We start from the raw sequence: 24,323 nt of genomic DNA, 5'->3' as shown, positions 1-24,323 counted from the left end.
AATGGAATTACATTCATGAAGTAATTATCGCTCGATTCATTTCTTCTTAAAAATGCTCAAGGTTCTAAAGTTCTAGATATAGCCATCCTGTATTACTGGTGCAACTGTTTAAGATACTGAGAGCTATGAAAATAAATTTAAATTTATCACAAAGTTTATAGTTTTTAATGCTCTTCAACGTTCCAAGTTTATGTGCTACTGCGAGGATCAATATAACAAAATTATCGTAACTGTTCAATATCAATTTCTATAAAATTAATTCGTACAGTAACAATTTCTGTATAGGAATAGAGGTACTAAATCAGAATAAATAAGGCACATAATTTTAACATGATAACAATTAGATATAATAAAATAATTCAAACTATAAGGTTTGACTTTAATAGGATTTAAATTATATTCGCTTCTAATTCTAAATCATCACTTGTAAAGGAATCTTATATTACATGTATTTCCCTGAATTATTATTCGTTTGTAGTTTTTAGATCCTTCGTCATTACGCTGTTTTTTCAAAAAATTAATTTTCCGGTTTTTTTCTAACTTATTTTCTCATAAATATGACTTCAATAACGAAATGTTATATCATTTTTATTTAGGATATTTTCTCAATTTTTGGTTTGGTAAGAAAATTTAAAGAAAAATTGGAATGTTAATAAATAATAAGTCGACACTGGTAATGCGCTTGTGTGTAAATTACGAATGACCACAACAAGTTTAAAACAACCTGGCAGATAATATATCAAAAATGTATCTTGAAAGGAAAGTGCAAATTTACATTGACGAGTCTCATAGGAAATCTACGTTTGTAATAAGGTAGATGGGCTTTTGTATTACGCTTAATATAACACAAAAGTACGCTACCAAACCCTTTTCTTACAGAATCTATTAACAGGATATAATATATATGTTATATTTTGTTCCGTTGTTGGGGAAATTTAATCCAATCTGCTCACTAAAATTATATTTCATTAATGACAATTACTGTAAATTACAAAGGATGTAACCCAAAAATATTAGTCTGTCACTATCTTCCAGAATATTTCCTTTATGTTTATTTCAAGAATTCAGATAGTAAGCCAATTATATATCCGGAATGCTTATAATTTTCGTAATCGTTATTACAGTCTTCTACAATCTTTATATTTCATGGGCCAATATAATTTGCATTTCCAAATTTCTTTATCTGTAGGCAAACACTATAATATTCTCCGAGTAAATTTTAGATTTAAGGTTCGTTGTACAAAATAGTTTTAATAGATCGATATATTTTAGTATTTTACCATGATTCCTAAGCTCAAAATATTCAAATTGATTAATTTATATATTTTTATTCTTCTTCAATATATTTGTAGCAAGATAAAGCCTACAAGATGCCTGAAATAAATTTTAGGTTAAACCAGCTGCGATCTTAATACGTAATTTATGAAATCCTATAAAGCCTCAATCGAGGCCCCAAAATTAAGAATTTTCAAATTAAATACAATAAAGATTAAGTTGTAAATCATCATATTCTAATCAGTAATTTTAGACCGGTAACTACCAACTGATTTTTAGATCGTCGATCAATTATGCTAAATCGTTAGCATGTGTTACACAACAGATTAAGAAATTTGCGGAAATTACAGTGAAACGTGAGCGTATCAATTTTAAAATTTCTTACTTTTAATAAAGGCAATGATATTACGATTTTAGCCATTTTAACCTAGGACAATTGTTCATAAAACAAGCCAAATAAATTGGGCGATTTCTAAACGTTAAAAATATTTTAAAACCCATCAAATTTTATATAAATACAAACGAATCTCAAAAGTGTCACATTAAAAGTAATTTAAAGGATAAAAAGACTTTACGAGAAAAATTTTATATCCATGTACCATTAACGAGATAGGGATTCGTTAATAAACGTTTGTAATTTGACATTTTTTAACAATTTAGACTCTTGCAAAGTCTCATATTCACGGATATACTATACACGGATATAGGAAATTTTTCGACCAAATAAATTTATAAATACTAAATTTATATTTATATATAAATTTATAAGTTGCACAAATTCATTTATAAATTAAAGAATAATTTATCTGAAGTATATTTAAATAATTTAAAAAAAAAATAAATAATAGAATTTTTTAATTATTTATCTTTTTGGATTAAAAAAAACGAGTTGTGATTGGTTGTTACGTCATGATATCCGTTGAGGCTGATAGCCAATCGAAATCTCTCCATGCGCCTGCATTCATGTAAAATTATGTTTTAATATAGTGTAAACAAGTTGAGAGACAATAATTTATCATCCTCTATATTGTTTTATCATTTCTCCATGTGGTAGCGTTACTAAAGAGATGTGATTACGTTACTGACGTTTGAATTTACAGTTTAGGTTAGGTTAGGTTATATTGGCTGTCCACGAAGGACACACTTAAGCTATAGAGCCCAGTGTGATACCATATATGTGTATTACCACCTTTCCGCTGATAATTTCATGAGAGTTTTGAGACACTCCATATAAATTGTAATATATCGATCAGTTGTTATATCAAGTGGAAGGTATAAATCTAAAATTAGAATATCGAAAAAAAAAACTTTTTTTTTTGTTGAACTTTTCAAAGTTTAATAGTAAATGATATAATATATCTTTTCGAGTAATTTTTATACGAAAATTCCCGCAAAACGTAACCTATATAACTATATATAATATATAATATTCATCTATATAAATGTTTTCTCTAAGTTTTGTAAAAGCGTCTTCGAATTTATTAGTTAATTTTTTTTTCTTTATATATTTTTACATTCTAATGATGTTATATGAATTATACACATTGTATATCACTTACGACATGTTGACATTTTTTTTTTTTGTTTACCAGTTTATTATACATTCTGAAATGTCATAGGAGATGTTTTTTTTTCTTCGCTAATTAAAAATGTTGCGTTGTTTATTTACCGTGTGTGCTTGGTTTTCACTAGAGAGATGTTGTTTTTGTTTTCTTTTGGCTTAAGGACATTTTATTTTATATACCTAATTTTCTCTCAAATCACTATCAGGTTTTTTTTTCTGATTTGTTTCTTTTTTTATAATTTTTTTTTTCAAATTTTTCTTATTTTCTTCTCAAAATCTATATCTCAATAATTTTTAATATATTTAATTATTCACAGGATATTTCGTAAATATTTCTATTTTATTTTTTAAATAATTATTTACTTTTATATGACTTAAAATAAAGGCTGTACTTAAAACATAATGAATTAAAATCACAAGAGTGTACACCAATTGCAATGTAAAGTGGCCGATTCTGCAAATACTTCATAAACACCAACTAACTCGTTTTTTGTTGTCAGACAATATACAGAATGTTCGATTTACATCTAGGCATATAAATATCACGAGTATGACAGAGTACATGCGTTAAGCCATGCTTCTAAGTAAGAGGTATTATAGGTGTTTTATGAAATTGAAAAAGATGCTTGTATCGTGGCTTCAACTAAGAAACTCCCACTCTCCAAGCGTCTTACAACTATCTCAACGCAAATCGAAGCTTCAACACATGTATCTAATACCTCTCACTTAGATTCATAGCTTAACGCATGTATTCTGTCATACTCTTGATATTTATATGCCTAGATGTAAATCGAACATTCTGTATAGAATAAGTAGTGGTTTGTATTTGCATTATGTTGTTATCCGATTTTGAATTTTTTTTCGGTGGGGGAGTCAAGATTTTCATCTGGACCTCTTGTACTTTATTAAAGAAAATTTTGTGCAATACAACTTCTTCTTAAGTTATTTCAACGAATCTGTGACGGTTTTCGTAGCATCTCTGCTTGACCGGTTCTCTGCATATTGAATTTTTTAAATAAATTAATGCTAACTTGAAAGCAAAATTTAATCTGATGAAAGTATTTGTATTTATTTTTACATTAATTTCATGTGAAGCGGACACTTCTGGAGTTCGGTGCATTCCTCACGACTTATCCTGTATACTGTAAACGAAATGGTGTTTCTCTATGAAAATATCGACTTTTTTAAAATTACGGTATTATTGGAATTAAGAATTAGATCTTTAAGTCTTTTTATTTTATTATTTCAGTGTGTTTAAATGATTGGAGACAGAGAATTGTTTTGACATAGAAGTTCCTTACGTTGGAACGATAATTAGATGAAATTGTTGGCAACTTTTATCGATGGAGTACCCATCGTAGATCTTTTGGCTTAACATTCACCGATTCATAATTTTTAGCGGGGGGAGGGGAGCAAAATTTCGAACAAATACATGGAATATTAAATAATTTAAGTAAATAATTTATTTAAACATAAAATAGAAAATTTTTTCAATCCTGTATAAATATGCTGCAAGGTCTATCGGGAGAATTACTTAACTAGTTGAATAAATGTACGCAAAATTAACAACAACATTTTAACTGCTAAATATACAAATACGTTCTCCAAACATGTTTAGAAAAAAGTATGTTCCCATTTTGTGCGACGGTTTTTAGTGTGAAAATTAAAAAGTTTTGAAATATTCTCATTTTTAAGTTACTTTTTACCCTGGTTTCCAGATTATATTATCATCAAGACTTAAGAAGTTTTATTTTGAGCAATTCGATAAAACTTTGGCAGTAAAAATTTTATGATTTGAAAAATAGATATAAGATTTTTTTTTGTTAGTTTTCGAAATAAGAGAGTTTTTTTTAGAAAAAATTGGTCAGCCGAAATAATTGCTTCATTTTTTTAGAATGGAAGTAAAATATTCTAAAACTTTTTTAAAAATAGAGTGGCTGCTTTTTGGCAACGTAATGAAACCAGGGTACATAAACAGTACTACGAAAATTACGTACGAGGTGTCCATTAAGTTTGGTAACCATCGAGAATTTACAAATAAACATCACACTTAGCAAACACATAATAAAAACGTGTCGAATATTTAACAAAGAATTTATCAATAATTAGCTGTTTAATTTCCGACAAAAAACGGGGATCTTATACGTTTGAAGTCTGCCTGCAGAATTGTAGCTTTTGAATAATAGCTGGTTTAATTAGAAAGTTTTTGAGCTATTATTTTTTGACTAGTCTAAAGTCTAGTCGGCGTTCATGTGTTTGAAGCGGTTTTCTTCCTGTTTGAGATATTTTTCAACCTCTCAATGAAAAGTATAATTTTCTTTACCAATTTTTAGGAATGGAAATTATTTCTCCTATTACTCAATGGTTGCGAAACTTAATGGCACCTTGTATTATTGTCTCATAATTAGCCAAAAGCGAATTTTTTAAAATTTTATTACTCCCAGGTGGAATTCAAAATGAAAGTATGGGAATTTTTTCCCACTCTGTACACTTAGTAAATAAAGCGAATAATAGAATAATGTAAATAAAAATTTTGATTGATTTTTGTTGTAGATAACAAAATTATAGTGAGTGAGACTATGTTTCAAGGTTACTTCAACACACGATGAAGTGTAAAATAAAAACAATTTTGATATCTCTTAGGCCGTTAACACAAAATAATCACGCATGTAACTAAATATATGCCATAATGCAGCCTATCACGGGTTTGTATTTCTTGTTCTTATGCTTTCTTCCCTCTTATATCTCTATATAGAGTGGACTATTTTAATCTATAACTGGCTAATAGCTTGCAAAGGGACTAAGTTTGAGGGTGGAAGTCATGTTCTCACGTCAATAGTCAATTCAGATACTTAAATTAGAAAGTTGATCCTCATAAAAAAGTAACATGTTTAATTTAAAACATTTGTTTCGGACATCGCTAGCTTTCGGAAGAAATACGACTTAAAATTATGTCATAAGCCAAATTGCTCTTGATAACTTTTGGCTAAATCATTTTTCTGTAGCTAGTGTATTATCCCTACCTATCGATTAAATGCAATGACATATTTTTATGTCGGATTTCCTCCGAAAGCTAACGATTTTCAAAAAGAGGTTTTAGATTAGTGTTAGTCAGAACATGATGCCTTCTATCAAAATCTTCAACTTTTGTTTAAGTTACTTTTCGATGGATTAATTACAAAACGACCTATAAGCCATAATAGATTAAAATTGTTCACCCTATCCAGGAATGACAAAGAAAATTCGTGTTGGGCACTAGCATGCCTTTTACTTTGGAACAAACCTACATATTAACATATTAAACTATCACTTTACAGCTTTTTCTTTACAGTTTTTCGGAGCCGATGTGCCAGTTACTTGAGTTTAAATGAGGAAAAGTTTTAGGATATCCTGAATACATTACTTATAATATAAATTTTTACTCGAAAATTTAGAGAGTATTCTGTTTTAGCGGAACAAATGTTTTAAAAAATATTTTTGTTCTATGATTATATTATTTTTAGATTTGATTATTTTTTCACATTGGCGTAAATGCGTTCAAAATACCTCAAAAATTTTAACAGGATCGATAATTTCTAAAATGTAGAATCGTAATTAATAAAATAATTTTTTCAAAATATCTTTTTTTGAGAACCATTATTCAGAATAAAATAATGTTTCCTCTTAATTGACCTAACTTAACTTTGCTTTGGATTATCGAGAGAAAAAGTTGTAGACAATAATTTTGTTCTGCCTTGTTAATTAAAATTATGTTTCCTCTAAATTGATCTAGCTTAATTTTGCTTTGGATTATCGAGATAAAAAGTTTTAGACAAGATTCTGTCTCTGTTATGCTGTGTAATGTGTTCTAACCTCGAATAAACAGAAATCATGTAACATTGAAACATTTTCTCACATATCTTAGAAAAATAAACATTTATATATGTATATTAGGTATTCTATATATTCGAAAAGATAAATACGTTCGCCTTGAAGCAATTTATGAGACAATAATATATAGGGTGAGTCGAAAACAATGCCTCAAAGGTTAGAAGTTATTCAACATCAAAAAGAATAAAACACCTAAATTTTGTCACCTATTTTTTTTTAATTTGAAAGTTTCACGCTCCTGAAAGGGCGAGAAGAGAAAATTTTTTGAAAAATAGAGCTATTTTAAAATGACTAACTGAATTACTGATTGAAATTTTTAAGATATCTTTGCTCGAAAACGAATACTAAATTAAGGTGAGTTATTTAATTTAATGCTTAAAAATTTTTCTAGAATATACTCGTAATATCGTTGATGCGTTGGTTTCGAATCACCCTGTATAAAAAATTCAACAACAAATTTATAAATATTTAGTATTGAATCATTCATCGTTACATGTTTTTATTTTAAAATGGAGCATCATGCAGTTGTTTGGAGAGCGCCCGAGGTCGTTTGGGCACAAAGAGCTCGTCGAGTGGTGTCGCGAGTGGTCCTTTCTTAGCTCTATTAAACTTTCCCCGGCTGAATAGACCCTCCAGCCTATATTTTAGTCACATGTTATGTGTTTGCGTGTCGGGATTACTGAGACGATATCCCCGATTATGTATCGTATACTGTTGCGTGGTAACCATTGTTGTTGGCTGATGTATCTGTTGGAATTCACGCATTTCATAGTTATTATTACCATTTGGTGGTGTTTTAATTGTTGTGCCTTCATCAACTAACAAGGCACAATGCGATTCGGAATCGGCAGCACTACTATCACCTGGAAATAATTTACGATGTAACGCTGATTTTTGATGATATTCTAAATCATCAGCACTTAACGATGTTCTGTGGTGATGCTGTCGATGTGCTGGAGTTTCTTGATCTTGTACAAGTAAACTCTCTCGTTCACTTTCTGTACCTCCTTCCATGCCAGCACCACGCACAGAACCATTCACATTTTGTGTACCGGCACTAGATAATAGTACTGTATGACTAGGACTTGTTGTACCAATATTTGGACTAGAACCTAAATCTATACTGGCTATTGATGGCCGTGATTCCATTTCAGCCTTTAATAATTTAATTTTTTGTATCATTTCACGTATTTCATATCGTAGTATACCGATAAAGCAAACTTTAACAAATGCAATGACACAATAACCTATTAAAAATAATGTTTCAGATGTATGCCGTAAATAAGTTCGTAATCTATCTTCACAGCCTGTGTGATGCACTATAGGGCATTTTAAAAATGTTACATTAGCTTCAGTCACTATTACATCTTGTCCCATACAACAACTTGGTGGCACTAATATTCGTATTGCAGCTGCTGTTGCACTAGCTGCTGCACTTGCACTTGCACTAGCACTTGCACTCACTGTTGATGTTGAATTATCTGCACTGATGATAACATTTGCAGCATTTTGTGCAATTGATACGGTGCTGGTTTGTGTTGTTGCTGCAACAACTGTTGCTTGGGCCCATGAATTCACCATTTGTTGATGATATTGTTGTTGTGATGAACGAAAATTTGCATAGTCTAATGGATTTTGTACACCACAGCATGCTGTTTCTAGTTGTAAACGATCCCATAACACGGTCCATTCGTTATTATGTCCATATTCGTTATATAAACGAAATTTTAAACCTGGTCGTAGCTCTTGTATCATCTTGTCCAATCGGAACATCCAAAAAATTCCAATGACAACATCACCAAATAATAATACCAAAAGCATTAACCAATAGACATTCAGTAATCGTTCACTAAGTCTTAATGCACCTAAACATCCTACAATTTGTATAACACCACTTTGTGTAAAAATTGCTAAATAGGCATAAAGAAAACTTGGCTGATACAGGGCTAGACTGGGTATTAAATGTCTACGGTAATCTCCTAAAATTGTTTTACCAGCAACAGCACAAAATCCCAGCATACTAACCAATAGGACTGCATTACATGTGTAGATCCATATTCGATAGTATCTCATCGCTCTTGTATTACAGTTGGTAAATATTTTATCTATGTGGGTTTGGCTAGTCCGACTTGGGTGTTTTTGAAGAAGCATCGGCTTTCTTTGCTGATCTTGGTCTTGACTTTGTTTTTGTTGTGCCGTTATATTACGTACACGTAATCGCGGGCTATCAACACTATTCCTAATCCCACCACCGCCACCACCGTCTTGATGATTCTGATGAAAATGATGGTCCTTTGATTCTTGGGATCTTAATTTAACATCGGATGTTGTTTTCCCATCTATAGTATTATTGTTGTTATTCAGACTATAAAATGCCGCGGGTTCACTATCACCCTTTTCTCGGGGCATTACAACACACCTGCTTGTGAGCATATGCGAACAGGCCTTTACACAACCAATTGCGTTTATTGCCTTCGTTTTGAATGATATTTTCTTCACATTAGTTTATACACACAATACGGTTTTCATACCAAATACCAAATTCCAAAATTACTTAAGTTCACATACAATTTAAAGGTTAAGTAAGGGTCTTTAAATTCTAATCAATACCACAATTTTAATGCAGGTTATGTCACACATATTTTAAAAAAAATAATCTTTTTAACTGCCTCACTACAATTCTTACACATTCTTTTAGATCAATCAGAAAAAAATATTTCAACTCACAACAATAAATATTTTTTATTTATTAAATTATTAATTATTGGTTTTAAACGATATTTTTTCTTTCGTACCGGCATCTTGTGATATATATTTTTATTTAATTATTATAAAAAATTCGTAAGAACTCCTTTATCACTTTACTCGAAAACACCACATATTATTTTTTTTAAACTTTAGATTTAATAATAAAAATTATTTTGGTATTTTTATATGAAATTTTACAACATTTTGTTTTTTAATTATTTTCTAATTATATTTAAAATGTCACTCTATTATTTTTTTCTAACTTGTGAAAACCCGTCAATAAAATTATTACGAATTTTTTTCCATTTTTCCTCAAAATAAAATTATATTCATGATACGCTCGTTTGCAATGCTTTAAGGTAACTGATCATGTACACTCCCTCATTATCAGACGCATGCGTATTAATATATATCACGGAAACCAATATATTTTAGTGTCTACTACAAGTAATGGTGTGAGGTTTATGTTGTGTGTAGCTTTTATACATGTAGAAAAAGCTTTCATAAAGCTTCTCTCTCTTCGTGTTTTTCTTTTTTTTTTTTTTACAATGTTAAAATCAGTTTGTAAATTTTCTAATAATAATTGTTTTATTCTTAATGCACTTATTTTAAAATAGTTGTCTTGCACAGATTAAATTTACAAAAGTGTGATTTTTTTCCTACATTATTTTTTAAGTATAATACTTGTTTGTTTGTTTGATTTTTTTTTGATAGCACCTTTATGTTTTCAGCAATATACTTTTTGAAATTATAATAAAAAATTATAATAATTAATTTTTATTTGTCAATTTTTTAAAATTAAAAACATCTACTTATTTTTGAAAAATTGGTTTATTTATCTGTGCATAGTTATCTAATAATTATTTATTTATATTTGTATTTTCTAATTATGAATAATAAAATAAAAATTTTTATTCTAATATTATAGTTTTACGATGATTTTAATGGAGAACTGTTTTCACGAAAGTTCGAAATCTTTCGATTTAAGAAAATTTTGATTATCAACTACACTGAAAAATGTTTTATGGCACCGTTCATTTTTTTATTTATTTCTTATCGGAATAATTTTTTTTTTAATTTTTAACATAGAATTAGATTGAAATGTTATGAACATGGCACATCTTTTTTCGAACATCGAACATATAATGAAAATTTTTTTATTTTAATATTTGGAATTTTTCGTTTTTCGACGGATACCACACATTTGTTACTCTTATTATTTGTTTTTTTTTATTCACTTTATAACAATGTCAAGACAATCAAACTTAACAAATATAACTCAGTTTTAAAAATTGATTTTTTAAACTAACATTTTTTTTATTGATTTTTATATTTTATTATTTTTTGTTAATCGATCACTTAATTTTTTTTACATCATGGTACCGATAAAATCTTTTCTAAGTGTTATTACTTTTCGACGTTTCACATACTATTATGTCATACTTTTTACGATTTCGTATTAATATCAATACACTTTGTTTTTTAAAGAACATTATGAATTGTCTGTGTTAGTTGCTGAAGAAGTTGTAATAAAGTTGACGAAACAATATGTTGATCGTTTTCATTCTACATTCCATTTCCCTGGTAACATGAATAAGTATGAATTATTTCACTAAAATTTAACTAAAATAACATAAAAATAATTAGTTGATTTTTGTAGATTACTTCAAAATAAATACTGGTGAAAAGATTATAAGATTTTTTTTGGGACCTATTTTCCAAACCAATTAAGTTTTCAAAAAATTGTGATGATCGCATTTCCACCATGTAAGGATATTGTAATAGTGGACGTCCTTTTTTATCCTTTCCTGTTTATCTTTTGTTAAAATCAAAAGTTATTTATTTTGGATTTTAAAAATAGTTCCATCTGGCGGGTATAAACCATTAAGCGACTCTTGGAATAATTACAGAAGACAGACACGTCTCAATATAAATTTTGTTTTAGAATTGATTGCATAGATTACCTTAACAGATATTATATAATCAGCTGATATGGAATAACTTTCAGAAAAATAAGGCGGCTTATTAAGGGTCCTCTATATAAAAATTGAATGATTTGTTTGACATAACGGCGCGTCTTGCATATTTATAATAGCAATTTGGAGACGCCTCCAAAACACCATCTAATATTCTCTCATCCATTAAAAATTTAACAAAATATTGTATCAGGTATCTTATTTTTCGTTAGTTTTGAGAAAAACTTAATAAAGAAGTTGCATTAATTTTTTTTTTCTCACAAATTCATATATAAATGAAAGAATCACGACTTGTGATTGGTTATGACGTCTTGGTATCTGTTCAGGGTGGAAGCCAATCGGAATCAAGTTAAATTAACATTTTCTGACTTGTTTCCATGAAAACAATTTGAGAGATAAATCATTTATCATCTCCGTGTGGCGGCATTTCTAAAGCGATATGTTGACGTCACTGGCGTTTGAATTTACAGTTTAGAACAATCATTTTCAATTGTAAAATTATAAATTAAAAAACAAACAAAATCTCTATTAAAATAAATTTAATTAACTAGAAATTTTAGTAAAAACCAATTAAAATCTTTAACTCTACAAATGTGCAGTGAACACTCTATAAATGTAAAAGAAAATCACATCACCAGTATTTACTTTAAAGTCCCAACCACATTTTCTTTGTCTAAAATCATTGGTCTATTATTTTATTGTTTTGGGTAAATATAACGTACTCTTTTATGCTTTTGTCTTTTATAAATATGCAGTCGACAAGTTAGAAAGTTTTAATAAATATATATATCAACTTTATGTGTGTTCTGCTGTGTAGTACGATGTTTGGGTATATTTTAAAACGCAGTGATTCTCTTTTCTTCGACGTCGTGTTCCCTTGACTTTCATACCCTTTTAAATGTTTAATGTACTTCAAAATAATAAAAGGTTGTTTCTGTTTTCACATAATATCGATTATTATTTATTATTATTATATCCTAATAATATGAATCGACCATTCTGATTTTCTGTTTTGCTTGTACTGTTCGTCTTGTTGAAATTATTATTTTTTTCTTTAGTTTATTATTATATTTATTTCTGTTTATTTTTTTTTGCCTTTGTTTATTTTATTATTATGATTATGATTATTTTTTTTTTGATGATATATTTTTATTGTTTATTGATTGACGTATTTATTTATTTGTATCAGAATTTTATTGCAATGTTTTTTTTTTTGTGTATATTCTTGTTGTTGTTGTTATAGTAATTTATATTTATAATCCCTTGTTTTCATCCTATATTTATATATATTTGTTCATTGCTGTTAGATCGATAAAGGTTTCTTCATTTATCTATCTGTAATGAAAAAAAAAAATACAAATTAATATTTAATTATATTTGGGACTTATATAGGATTATATGTTTTGTTAAAGGTAGTGTTTATTATATTCAGGGCCGGAATAAACTTTCAAATATATGTCTAAATACCTTACATTTGTTATACCATTTTTAGTGTTATAACTATAACATGATATGTGAATCACATGTAATATTATAGTTATAATACTTAAGAATTGCTTAGGATTTGCGTTTATTTTGACTTTGAGTATTATGTGTCTAAGATTTTTACTGCATCCGATTTGGCAAGGAAAATTTTCCCTGAAGACAATATTGACCGATAAAGATTCCGGGAAAATAACTGATTTAACCTGAATAGGACGGTAACATAAGCTCGGTCGAGGTTGATTTTGAACTATTTTCGTTGATTTTATATTGGATTATTTTTTCAAAGATTCATAGACCAGAAATCAGAACGTTGGCTACGGATCTTGAAGTTCATTTCATTTCAGTTTAAATGCTGCTTAAAGGAAAATTAAACATTTCATTGCTAATTATACCTCGAAAATATCCGAAATATAAATTCAAGTCGAGGAATACACCAAAAATTACCATGATGGAAGCCATGGAATTGAGAATGTAGAATTTGCAGAACGAAAATTTTTTTCTGCGTAAAATTTGGGATTCATTCATGACTATTAGCTACTGCTTATCGAACAATAGTCAGTAAATGACCAAATTTATCAATTTTTGTCATACCCGTATCTCCTAAATTAGGCCCCATATTCAAATTGGAAAATAGTTTTTTTGTTGCTCTTGATGAGTTTATTTTGGTAAACCGGGTTTCTACAGTCAATAACAGAACACGTTGTATATAAATTAAATTGGTGCACCTTCTATATTATAAATTAAATTGCTAGATAAACACAATCAGTTTTTTTATACATGTTTTTGGATACGTTACATATGCCATTAAATTGAACATTTTTTAATAATAATTGCATATTAAAAAATTTTATAATTGAATATCAAATATTAAACTGCAAACAAAGATAAAAAAAAATCAAAATAACAAATTGACTGAGTTAATTGTTGAAATACCCTATATAGACAGTGTTGAATATCTGTACTGTATTATTTTTATAAATTTGAGTTTTAAAAAACAAAAAGGTTTATGTGGAATAAAATGATGGTAATTTTTCCTCGATTTTTCAAAAAAATCCCATCAAAATATTAAAATCCGTAAAATTATGAACAAAAAGGTGGATAAGCGAGGTCTATAACGCGATAGTCTACTAGTTACATTATACAATTCAATTGTATTTATTTGCGCTCCCACCATATTTATCGAGAATTGGCCAAAGTTTTCACTTCCGTCGACGCTCCCCATGACTGGCTTTTTCTTTTTTCATACTTTGAAACGAATGTTAATAAAACAAATTTCTCCCAAAAAATTGATCTCTTTGACCCTTTTAATATAATCGGTTAAGTTTACTAATTGAAATTAGAGTCAATAAACTTACTATTTGAATTTATCTACAAAGTAAGTCCCAATTTTTTTATAGTCTTTGATTAAAAATGGACTAATTAAGTAATTTGATGGACACTAAAATTGTGTAGCATCAATATTTCTAAGCGTTACAAACTTGGGACTAAACCTTATATACTCTGATATATTTTATAAATAGAGTATAAAAACAGGTAAAATAATTATTTTTATTTACCAACAATTTTTACGGTTTACAAACCATAGACCAGTCAATATGGGTATTTTATATTAGAAAGTTTTTGAGATAATGAAGGGATTTTTATGCTCAAAATTGATTCAAAAGACTATTTAGATTCAAAAGTACCTTTTGCTTTGCAATAATAAAAATATTTTTTTTTTTCATATTGTAGTGACTGAATTAAATTGTGTATCTCAATATGAATTGTTCTCCGTGTAAATAGCATTACAAAAACAAGCATCAATTACATGATTATTTTATTTTAATACCTGTTTACAGTTGTTAGTCGCATCAGCCGACTGTTACGTATACAAAAGTTAATTTTCATCAAATGCCATTAAGAGTATTATTACAGGACTTTATCTATTACTCCCTAATGGATAATCATAGTGATCAGATTTTAGTTTCATGGGTTTTGTTTAATACTAAGGTATGGACGGCATACATAGATACAATATATTGTTATGTTAATGGTTATGTAGGTATGTGTGAGCTAACTAACTAAATTCAATTGTTATTGGTTGTTTTTGTGACAATCATGAATCGTAAACAGAAATTGATAATGATCAACAAAATGAAAATGACGACCATATAAGAAGAAAGCTTTGTAAATTGAAATATACAGTTTGTCCCAAATACAAAGTGGCCTAGTAGGTATTATAATTTTTATTTAAAAGAATTAGTAATGATATAACATAAGAAGGGTACCGCAAGTGGGCCCCTAGCACTTAGACCATGGAGTCCTCTGTTCTTTCCTTCAGAACAACCACTCACCCGAAGAGGAGATGTCCCCGGGTGAGAAATGCTTAACACTCACAGTTTCTCCGCCGGGATTCCTTCCACTATGATAAATAGATAAATTCAAGGTTTCAGACTCAAAAATTCTGAGCCTGACACTCTGTAGTTTTCTGCTGGTGGAAATAACATGTACGGAAGTCTCAACGTTCTCGCTACTGGTTCTGCAAGTGGGATCATCAGAGATCTCCATGTAATGAAGGTGGTAGTTTGATCGACAGTGTCCTGTCAAGGGTTACGCCCCGCTTTGCAACTATGCTCAGTCGCCTCTGGTTTTACACAGCTTGGCCTGTCACATGCTCTGTGCAAAGTGACAGTAATCAAAATCGTATCCACTTCAAAAATAGTAAATATTATGAAAAACAACTTATTGAACATTCAATAATTCACCGAAGATGTTGAAAGTGCTCGCCATGAATTTCGATACATAAACAAGCACGTTTCATCATGTTTTCAAAAACTTTTGTGAGTTTATAATTTGATATGATGTTGTTTGTGGATATTTTATCATGAACCTTTTATATAATTTATAAAAGTTGAGTTTCTAGAATAAACACTTTGTGTTCGATTGAAAACTGCATTATGGAGAACCCCTATTCAAAACCACCACTAACGCTTCCTCCATAATTTCGCGAAGTAGCATGGAACCGGACAAAGCACGAGAATGTGAAGGTATTACTTGTGATATCCCGACTTTTGTTTTGCTTTGTCCGATATATAAGCCGTTTTTTCTAAATGCCCACCAAATTTTTAAAAATGGAATCAATAGGCTATAGGAATAGCTATGACGGGTCGAATGAAGGCCGTGTGGGAGCTCCTGCTCTGATTGAACTTCGAGTTAAGTGCGGGTATCAGTTTTTCGCATAATATATTTTTTTCGAACAATGGGAAAAATTAAACTTCCTTCATGTGAAGCGTAGATTCTGCATATTTCGACCATCACGCAAGTTGAATAAGATGATCGCCTACTAGAAATGAGCCATAGCTTATCCAGAAATATGTGTGTTCATACCCTCCACAACGGATCTTGGATTTGTTTTACTGTTCAAAAAAGTCAAAATTTAAAAAATAGAATCTTCTGGCCATGATCTAAATGTACAGAAATGATATTTTGTACGTTTATGTTCAATTTCAATAAAGTAAGTCTTTCGACTTAAGTTATTCCATCGACAAAAATTCGATAATGGCGGGTGGATATTCGTTTCATATTTTCAAGAAAGTATATGCAAAGTTTCACCTATGTAGCCAAAAGTGCGGTGTACAGGTTCTTTTCGTCACTAATGTTACAAAATACATAAATCAAGTTAGGAAGGATTTAGTAGTTTTGTATATTTCCTATAAAAAAAAAGTTTATTATATAATATTTTTGTGGAAATAACAGCAGTTCTTGTTTATTGTATACCTAATATGTTGATCATAGATAATTCATGATGGGTTGTTATACTGTTAAATGTTGTAGAAAAGTAAGTCATATGTGTTTTAATTTTTAGTCTTCTATATCTCATCTCATTGGTAATAAATAACAATATTTATTTTCTGGGTCATTCGAACTTGTTATCCTTGTGAAAGTTTGTTGCTATTTCGTATTCTACTTTATGGTATTAAATAGAAGGATATAACGAAGGATAATTTGTCATTTGAATTTCAATTGGAGACACGTTGTCTATATTATTCATTTTTTTTTTCAATTATCAAAACACATTTTATAGGCTTTATGACTTAGTAATCGAGTATCTTGCTTGCATACAATCGAATCTGTATTACAGAGAATTGGAGATGCGAAGGATTTCTGGTAATTATTAGGAGGAATAATAATTTACAGGTCAAGCTAATTTATCTTCGACAATAAACGAGAAATAGAAATCTCCATATATTGACCCTTATACGAAGTAAGGTCCTAAACCATGTACGAAGTAAAGGCAAAATATTTGATTCATTTATGATTATTAATTTGATTTATTTTTAAAAAATGAAGTTTTGCCCATGAAAATCGCTTACATTGTAACTCTCTATAGGTCCAATCATTAAATTAACCTAATTTTTATAATTTTTGGATCAAAATAACCCCATCCACTGAGTTTAATCAAATTTTTTTTTGCGATTTTATCAAATTTGAGGTACCCCTTAAAAAAATTGCGAAAATTCGAGAAATTTTTTTATCTCCAATTTCGATAAAACTCAGTATATAAGGTAATTTTGACCCAAAAATTACAAAAATTGGGTGCGTTTGAAAACTGGTCGAATAGTTTTTGAGATACGGACTAAAATCGATCTAAATTGTGATATCTCAGAAACTCTGCATCCAATCATTAAATTAACCTGATTTTATACTTTTTGGATCAAAATTACCCCATTTACCGAGTTTCATCAAATTTCAAAACAAAAATTTTAAGCGTTAAGTGAGCATGATGCGAAAACACCGCATAACTCACGTCGTTTTTAGTGGAAGTCAGTTTGACAGCTGTCGGATGATTTGTGCTTAATATGTTTGTTATTCAACAGTAAATAAACTTACAAATAATGTTTCATCATGTGAAAATTGCATCAATTGGTGGGATCTTACATATATGGATTCTTTTCCGAGGATAAATGTGAAGTCGCTAGATTGCACTGATAAACTATTGAAATAAGACTAGTTGAAATCTATAGCCACTTTTGTCTTTGCAAGAGTTAAGACTTGACCGCCAAAACTCAAATATTTTTAAATATTGAGGTATAAATCTTTCCTAGTCATCCCTTAAAAGATTACACTCTCTGAAAATAGATTATTTACAGTTTGAATAGCAAATGAATTCCGAAAACTGAATTATTGTATTTCAAAGGAAAAACAATAATAAATTATTATTTTCTAAATGAGGGTGTGTTAATTAGAAATTGTCGTTTTAAACACATGCACCTATTGTTATTTATTCAGATATAAACAACTATGTGGGCGTGCAATTGTGTGTTAAAAACTTAGTTTAAAACAATGATGTATTCAAATGAAATGAGATTATTTGCGAAATGCTATTCGAAATTGAATTCTAATTATATTTGTTTGCGAACTTAATTGTATATACACTGAACATTAAAATTGTTCTATCCCGAATTCTATGTATTACACTAGAATATGGCTGATATCAGAGATTTCTGCAAAGAAATAGAAAAAAATTGAGTCCCATTAAAATCAGCATAAAACAATTATATGAAAGTCTTAGTTTTAGAAGATCCATGGGTTGTAATCTTGATACTGAAGATTTATTTTTTAAGGCAGTGATACATTTCAAATATCTCAAAGAAGTGGTCAATAACGAAGATAAAAAAAGCGCTCAAACAATAACTATACAAAATTTTTTGCAGAAAACTGAATAAAAATTTGAAAGGTAATTTAATGAGGAGTGTTCTTAGCTATGTTTCAAGTGCAAGTGCAGTTTAAAGAAAGTTCTAAGGAAAAAGGTAATTAAATGGAGAAAGTCCTTAGATACTTTTCAAATACGAGTTTACGGTTCCGTACCCGAAAAAATTTATTGGGGATTTTTTAAATTTTGTAAAGTTTACATGTTATTTAGTGAAACAAGTTTATTCAGAAAATTGTTTGAAATGGAAAATTTGAGTTTTTTGTTTAGTGATGAACAAGTACATCATGATTTGAAGGTCTTTTTTTTACATAATGCTGACTTAATTTATTTTTCAACAATTTTGAAGGAAAACCAATACTGGATTGGTTTTGTTTTTTGCTATTTCGTTGAAGAATCTTTAAGCTTATTTTCAAGCTTGGAAAATGGCTTAAAATGTGATTATTCAATAGTGCTTTCACGATTTGAAAGTGACTCATTTGAATGCATTCAAGTCCCGAAATTTGAACAAAATAGATCAAGAGAAATGCTTCAATTCGTGCGTAATGTTTTTCTATGTCTAAAAACTCTGTTTTATAGTATTACTGCATTTTGAGAAACAAAGTTACGTTAAATAACTTAACAAACATAGATACACGTTTATCTCCGAGCTTATTCAATATTAGTTTACTGTGCTTATGTATTTTGATGTTATAATTAATTCATTTGAAATTTCACTGTAAATTTTTAAATCTGTAAACATGCATACAAATTTTCCGAGAATATGTTCATCAAATATAAGAAATTTCTTGGAATACCATTCATTCATAGCTTATACATATTTATGATGAACTAGAGAATATTATTATATACAGTTAGTTAATGTTTTGTATACACCTGCAAATTATAAAGTATGAATGATGCTCGTCAAACTAGCCATTGAAATTGTTTTTAACAGAATGTTGGCAAAATTTAAAAATATAATTTCATCATTATCAAAATGGTAATTTTAACCTATATATGAGTGATTCTGTTCTAACTGTTATGATTCTAAAATAAAACTTTTTATTTTGGATATTATTATCTACACTATTTTATTGTAAAACAAGTTAAAACAAACAATTGATTGAGTTAATTGTTGAAATACCATGTATAGACAGTGTTGATTACTCTGACACATTACACATACATACAAATCACACATATATAACTGATATAGCCATAACATACATACTATACAATTTACGCATAATTTGCGCTCTCACGGGTAAACAGTGATGTTTACGAAAAAATGTTTTTCGTTTGAAACTTTTGTTTTATCTCTAACGGTTTACTAGATGGGTCCTACGGACCCAGGGCCCAATTGACCTATGTTGCTCATTTACGAACTTGACTCACTTTTTACGTCCTCAGCACGCTATAATTTCAGCTTGATATCTCTTTTCGTTTTTGAGTAATCGTGATGACAGACGGACAGACAGACGACAGACAGACAACCGGAAATGGACACCTATACCAAAATTTTGTTCATGGTATCAAGGTTTTTTTAGCGTTACAAACTTGGGACTAAACTTAATATACCTTTCGTATATATACATGGTATAATAAAAATGGAAGGTTGAGAAGATTTTGATTTAGATTCTTTTGCTCACACCTTTACTCTTGTGATGAAAGAAATTCTTACAATATCTGAATTAATTCTGAAGAAAAAAAATTGAAAAAACCTTCTGATAGGTTGAAAAAGTATTTTGTAATATTAATGGAGCTTTAAAAAGATGGATAACTAAAGTTCCTGGTTCTTAAAAATTTAGAATTTGTGCAAGGTCATTTAGGCAAGGTTTAAATAGACGTTTTTAGTAAGTAATATTCGATAATAGATGAAAATCAATAAATACTAACTGAATATATTATTTTGGTATATATAGACGATATTTGTCGTTGTTGTTCGTTGATATCGATATTAAAATACGTTCCTATATTTAGTCTATCTTCTCTACCATATATTTTTAGAAATGTATGTACTCTCTGACTCAGTAGTTCTCTGTATGCTGGAGGTATTTTGGAATTGGTTGAATATCATCAAATTTTACATGGATGAAATATTTGAATCATAATAATGTTGTTACTTCTTCGTCGTCGATTTACATGTACGATGTCCTTGATGATTTTAATATCATTAAAGTATTCGGTTGATGATTTCATATTTGTTACAATTTTTATTGTGGTTGTATGTTCGAAAGTTTTTCCAATATTTTAGAAAATTTCAGGAAGATTGCAGATTTTTGTAGTTTCTCTACCATTTCTAGAAGCAACCATTATTGTATCTGAAAATATAAAAAAATTGTAGTTAATACCTTATAAGTAATGAATAATAAATGTGATATGATATTGATAATATGGCTACAAGTGACCGGACTGTCAAATTTTATCGTGAATTCGTAAACATCTATATAAAATAACAGGTCACAAAGGACGGTCTTAAGAATTAGACTGTCTTTCTCTTTATTCTAATATATTCCAATTGAAATAAATTTCGAATTTTATCCCAATATCCTAGATCAATTCGTGAACTTTCGTTTAATAGAAAAATTGAAAAATGATTAGACACAAAAAGTTCTTAAAGTAGTCTAAAATGTAAATTTTAATTGTTTAAAAATAATTTGCGCCGGGTTCCATAAAAACTCATATTGTTCCATAAAATTGCAACCTTAATTGCTTCATTTCGTACAGCAAGGTGAGAAAAGTAGATGGCTTTGAGGATTTCTATAGGATAACCAAAGGTTAAATGTTAAATTTTGATTACCCAAACTAAATATCGCGTAGTTTAGCCAGTGTCAAAGAGTATTGAATAGAAACGAAGCAGCCCATAAGAGCCAATGAAAAATCGTAGTATACGAGTTTCAGCGCCTCTACTGAGTATGGCTTTCAAACTTAATTGTTAATAGCCACCCGCGCAAAGGCCAACAAACCTAATAGTTGATCGCTACTCCAGATGTCACTTACAATTATATTTCTATTTCTCCTCTATTCTATTCTATTAAATTTGTATTTTAAATGTGATTGAATACCTTTTTGAAATCACCTTAGAATGTGTTTGCCAACTTAGAATTCTAGAAACTTAATTTAAAAATATATTTAATTTGAAATTGTTAATTGAAAAGTGCTTTATGAGAATTGGTATGTTTGACAACAGTTCCCAACAGTTATAAATACGACTGCTAAGTTTACATCATTGTTTATATTAAAATTTTAAGGATAGTAAACTTCATCTACAGATCCTTGTAGAACACTCAGATATTCTCTGTAACATAATTTTATATACATTAAGACGAACATGACAACGTTTATTCATACATTTACTGACAACTCCATATTCTAGGTTAGTTTTCACAATATGGTCGACAAAAAGATTCAATTATGTTTAGCATCATTCTTCCTTAGTACATTTTTAAATTTTCACTTTTTACTCGACTGCCAAGGAGTTTTTATGTTTTCTGCGCGTATCTTGTATGTATGTATGTAGGTACTATGTATACAGTGTGTTCATTTCAAAATTATCCACTCTTAATAACTCTTGATTTGATGTGATTATTGTTTCGAGTAAAAACACGTCAATTTCGATATCGAGGGGAAGTTGAAAAATGGTAGCTAGTGAATTTTAGGTATCACAACTCTTGGCCTGATTGTATTCCCTTTCAAATGAGATATCACAAGGTAGGAGGTGCAATGTAAAATTTTGGGTGAGAGTGAAGGGGGTGAAGGGATGAAACTTAGAATTTTCTAGGCACCAATTTTGAACTTCTCTGTCGATATCTAAATCGATGTGTTTTCACTCAAACAATAATCGCATCGGGTCAAGGGTTGTTCAGGGTGGATACCTTCCATGTTCTATTCAGTCTATCTTAAGAACCAATCATTTTATCATGATTGAATAGATAATTTTATGCCCTGTTTAATGAAGTATAACAAAGTAGGAATTTTGATTAACATTTGACCTTGGAACATGGAACAGTCTTATCAACATCCACCACTTGTAGAAAGTTCATCGAAACAAAAGTCATTCGAGGAATTTTTGAAGGTTAAAAGTTGAATATAGAATTTTCATTGACAGAAATCTCTTGCACTTCATGAGCATTTAATTCTTATGTAAAACAAAAGAAACACTTTTTTATTTAATTTAAAAAAACTGTAAGTGCACCTAATATTTGATTTGCGAAAAAATCCGTAATTTACAACAAATTTTTAGTCGCTTTTTTCAATTTGGGCTACCCAGTTTTTTAGGGGTAATATAGGGGTTCATATCGATAGATATGAACTCAAATAGAAGTACAAAACTCGTTTTTGAGTATATTAAAGACTATTATTTAGAAACGAATGGATTTATTTGGTTTTTTGTCCCCATTTGGTTTTTTGATCACGATGAAAATATAGTTCTGTATCAAGAGTGAGAGAATTTTTGCAAAAATTTGAATGATTATTCAAAGATGAGAACCACTTAGTAATTAGTTGGTAACAAAGTTGAGACTGCGTGATAATGTAATGTTATACAAAGTGAATGTATAAAATATGTAGTTAGCTTTGAAGCAAAATATAGCTTTTATATTTATTTATATATATTTACAGTTAGTTTTGTATGTGGGATAGACGTATGTATAGTTTTATGTAGCACTACACCCATATATACCTACCTACATAAAATACAATCAAACATAGTATTTTAACTTAATTACTTACCTATGTAGGACAATATGATTGTCATTGGCAGACAGACAACTACAAAGTTGTATCAATCACAGGCAGGTCATATTAATCATTGATAAATAAAGTAGTAAAATAAAATAAAATCCGTTGGATACAACATTATGGTCTAAGAGCCAATCTTTCAAGAGAAAATTTTTTGTATAGGTGTTCATAAAATCAACTCATTAGTCCATTTTCGGTTGCCCGTCTATCTGTCTATCGTCTGTCGTCACGAAAACTCAAAAACGAAGAGATATCAATTTTTATAGCGAGCTCAGGACACAAAAAGTCAGGTCAAGTTCGTAAATGAGCTTCATAAGTTAATTGGATCTTGAGTCTGTAGGACCCATTTTGTAAACCATTAGAGATAGGACAAAAGTTTAAATATAAATATATCCTTATAAAAAAATGAACAACTTTTGTTTGAAACATTTTTTCGTAAACACCACTGTTTACCCGTTGGAGCGCAAATTAGGCGCATATTATATAGTTTGTATTATAATAAATCAGTTAAGAATATCAGTTAAGTGTGTATGCATATATGTTTGGCTGCCAAACACAAAAAATTACGTACTCAACACAGTCTTTACATGGTATTTCAACAATTAACTTATTATTATTGTTCGTATCATTACACTTCGAACATCAAAACTACTATAGGTGGGAATGCAAATATTTTTTCGATAGAAACTAGCTCCTATTATGTTGGTTTGTGTCGTATGTATGTTTATTGGTCAAATTTTTGTAGTTTGTATTGCGCTTCTAAAAGTGGTAGTTTTCAGTGGCGTATCTAATGTTTACATAAGAAAATATGAAATTTTTGACTTTTTTATCGGATATTTTAACGAGATAAAGCTTTGAAAATATCAATAATAAAATGAATGTTGTCCTTGGCTAAAGATAAAGGTATTTAAATTTGTTTATTACATTACCGAAAAATAATGCCTCTGATGGACATTCTCAAACGTAGAGGCATGTACTGAAACTCTTTTGGCTC

At 29.3% G+C, this 24,323-nt stretch overlaps 2 protein-coding genes across 2 annotated transcripts in view; one reads left to right on the top strand and one right to left on the bottom strand.

Moving 5' to 3' along the window:
- Nucleotides 1-24,323, top strand: part of LOC123293131 (pseudouridine-metabolizing bifunctional protein C1861.05) — a 352,323-nt gene that overhangs the window by 15,115 nt on the left and 312,885 nt on the right. The window lies entirely within an intron of this gene.
- LOC123293132 lies at nucleotides 7,113-9,364 on the bottom strand. The gene has a single exon (XM_044873847.1). The coding sequence runs from the start codon at nucleotides 9,140-9,142 to the stop codon at nucleotides 7,358-7,360; it is 1,785 nt and encodes a 594-aa protein (XP_044729782.1). The 5' UTR covers nucleotides 9,143-9,364; the 3' UTR covers nucleotides 7,113-7,357.

The sequence above is a fragment of the Chrysoperla carnea genome, chromosome 2, assembly GCF_905475395.1.
Source record: "Chrysoperla carnea chromosome 2, inChrCarn1.1, whole genome shotgun sequence".
NCBI lineage: Eukaryota > Metazoa > Arthropoda > Insecta > Neuroptera > Chrysopidae > Chrysoperla > Chrysoperla carnea.
Note: the sequence above shows the minus strand (reverse complement) of the source record. Positions and strands in the feature narration are given on the sequence as shown.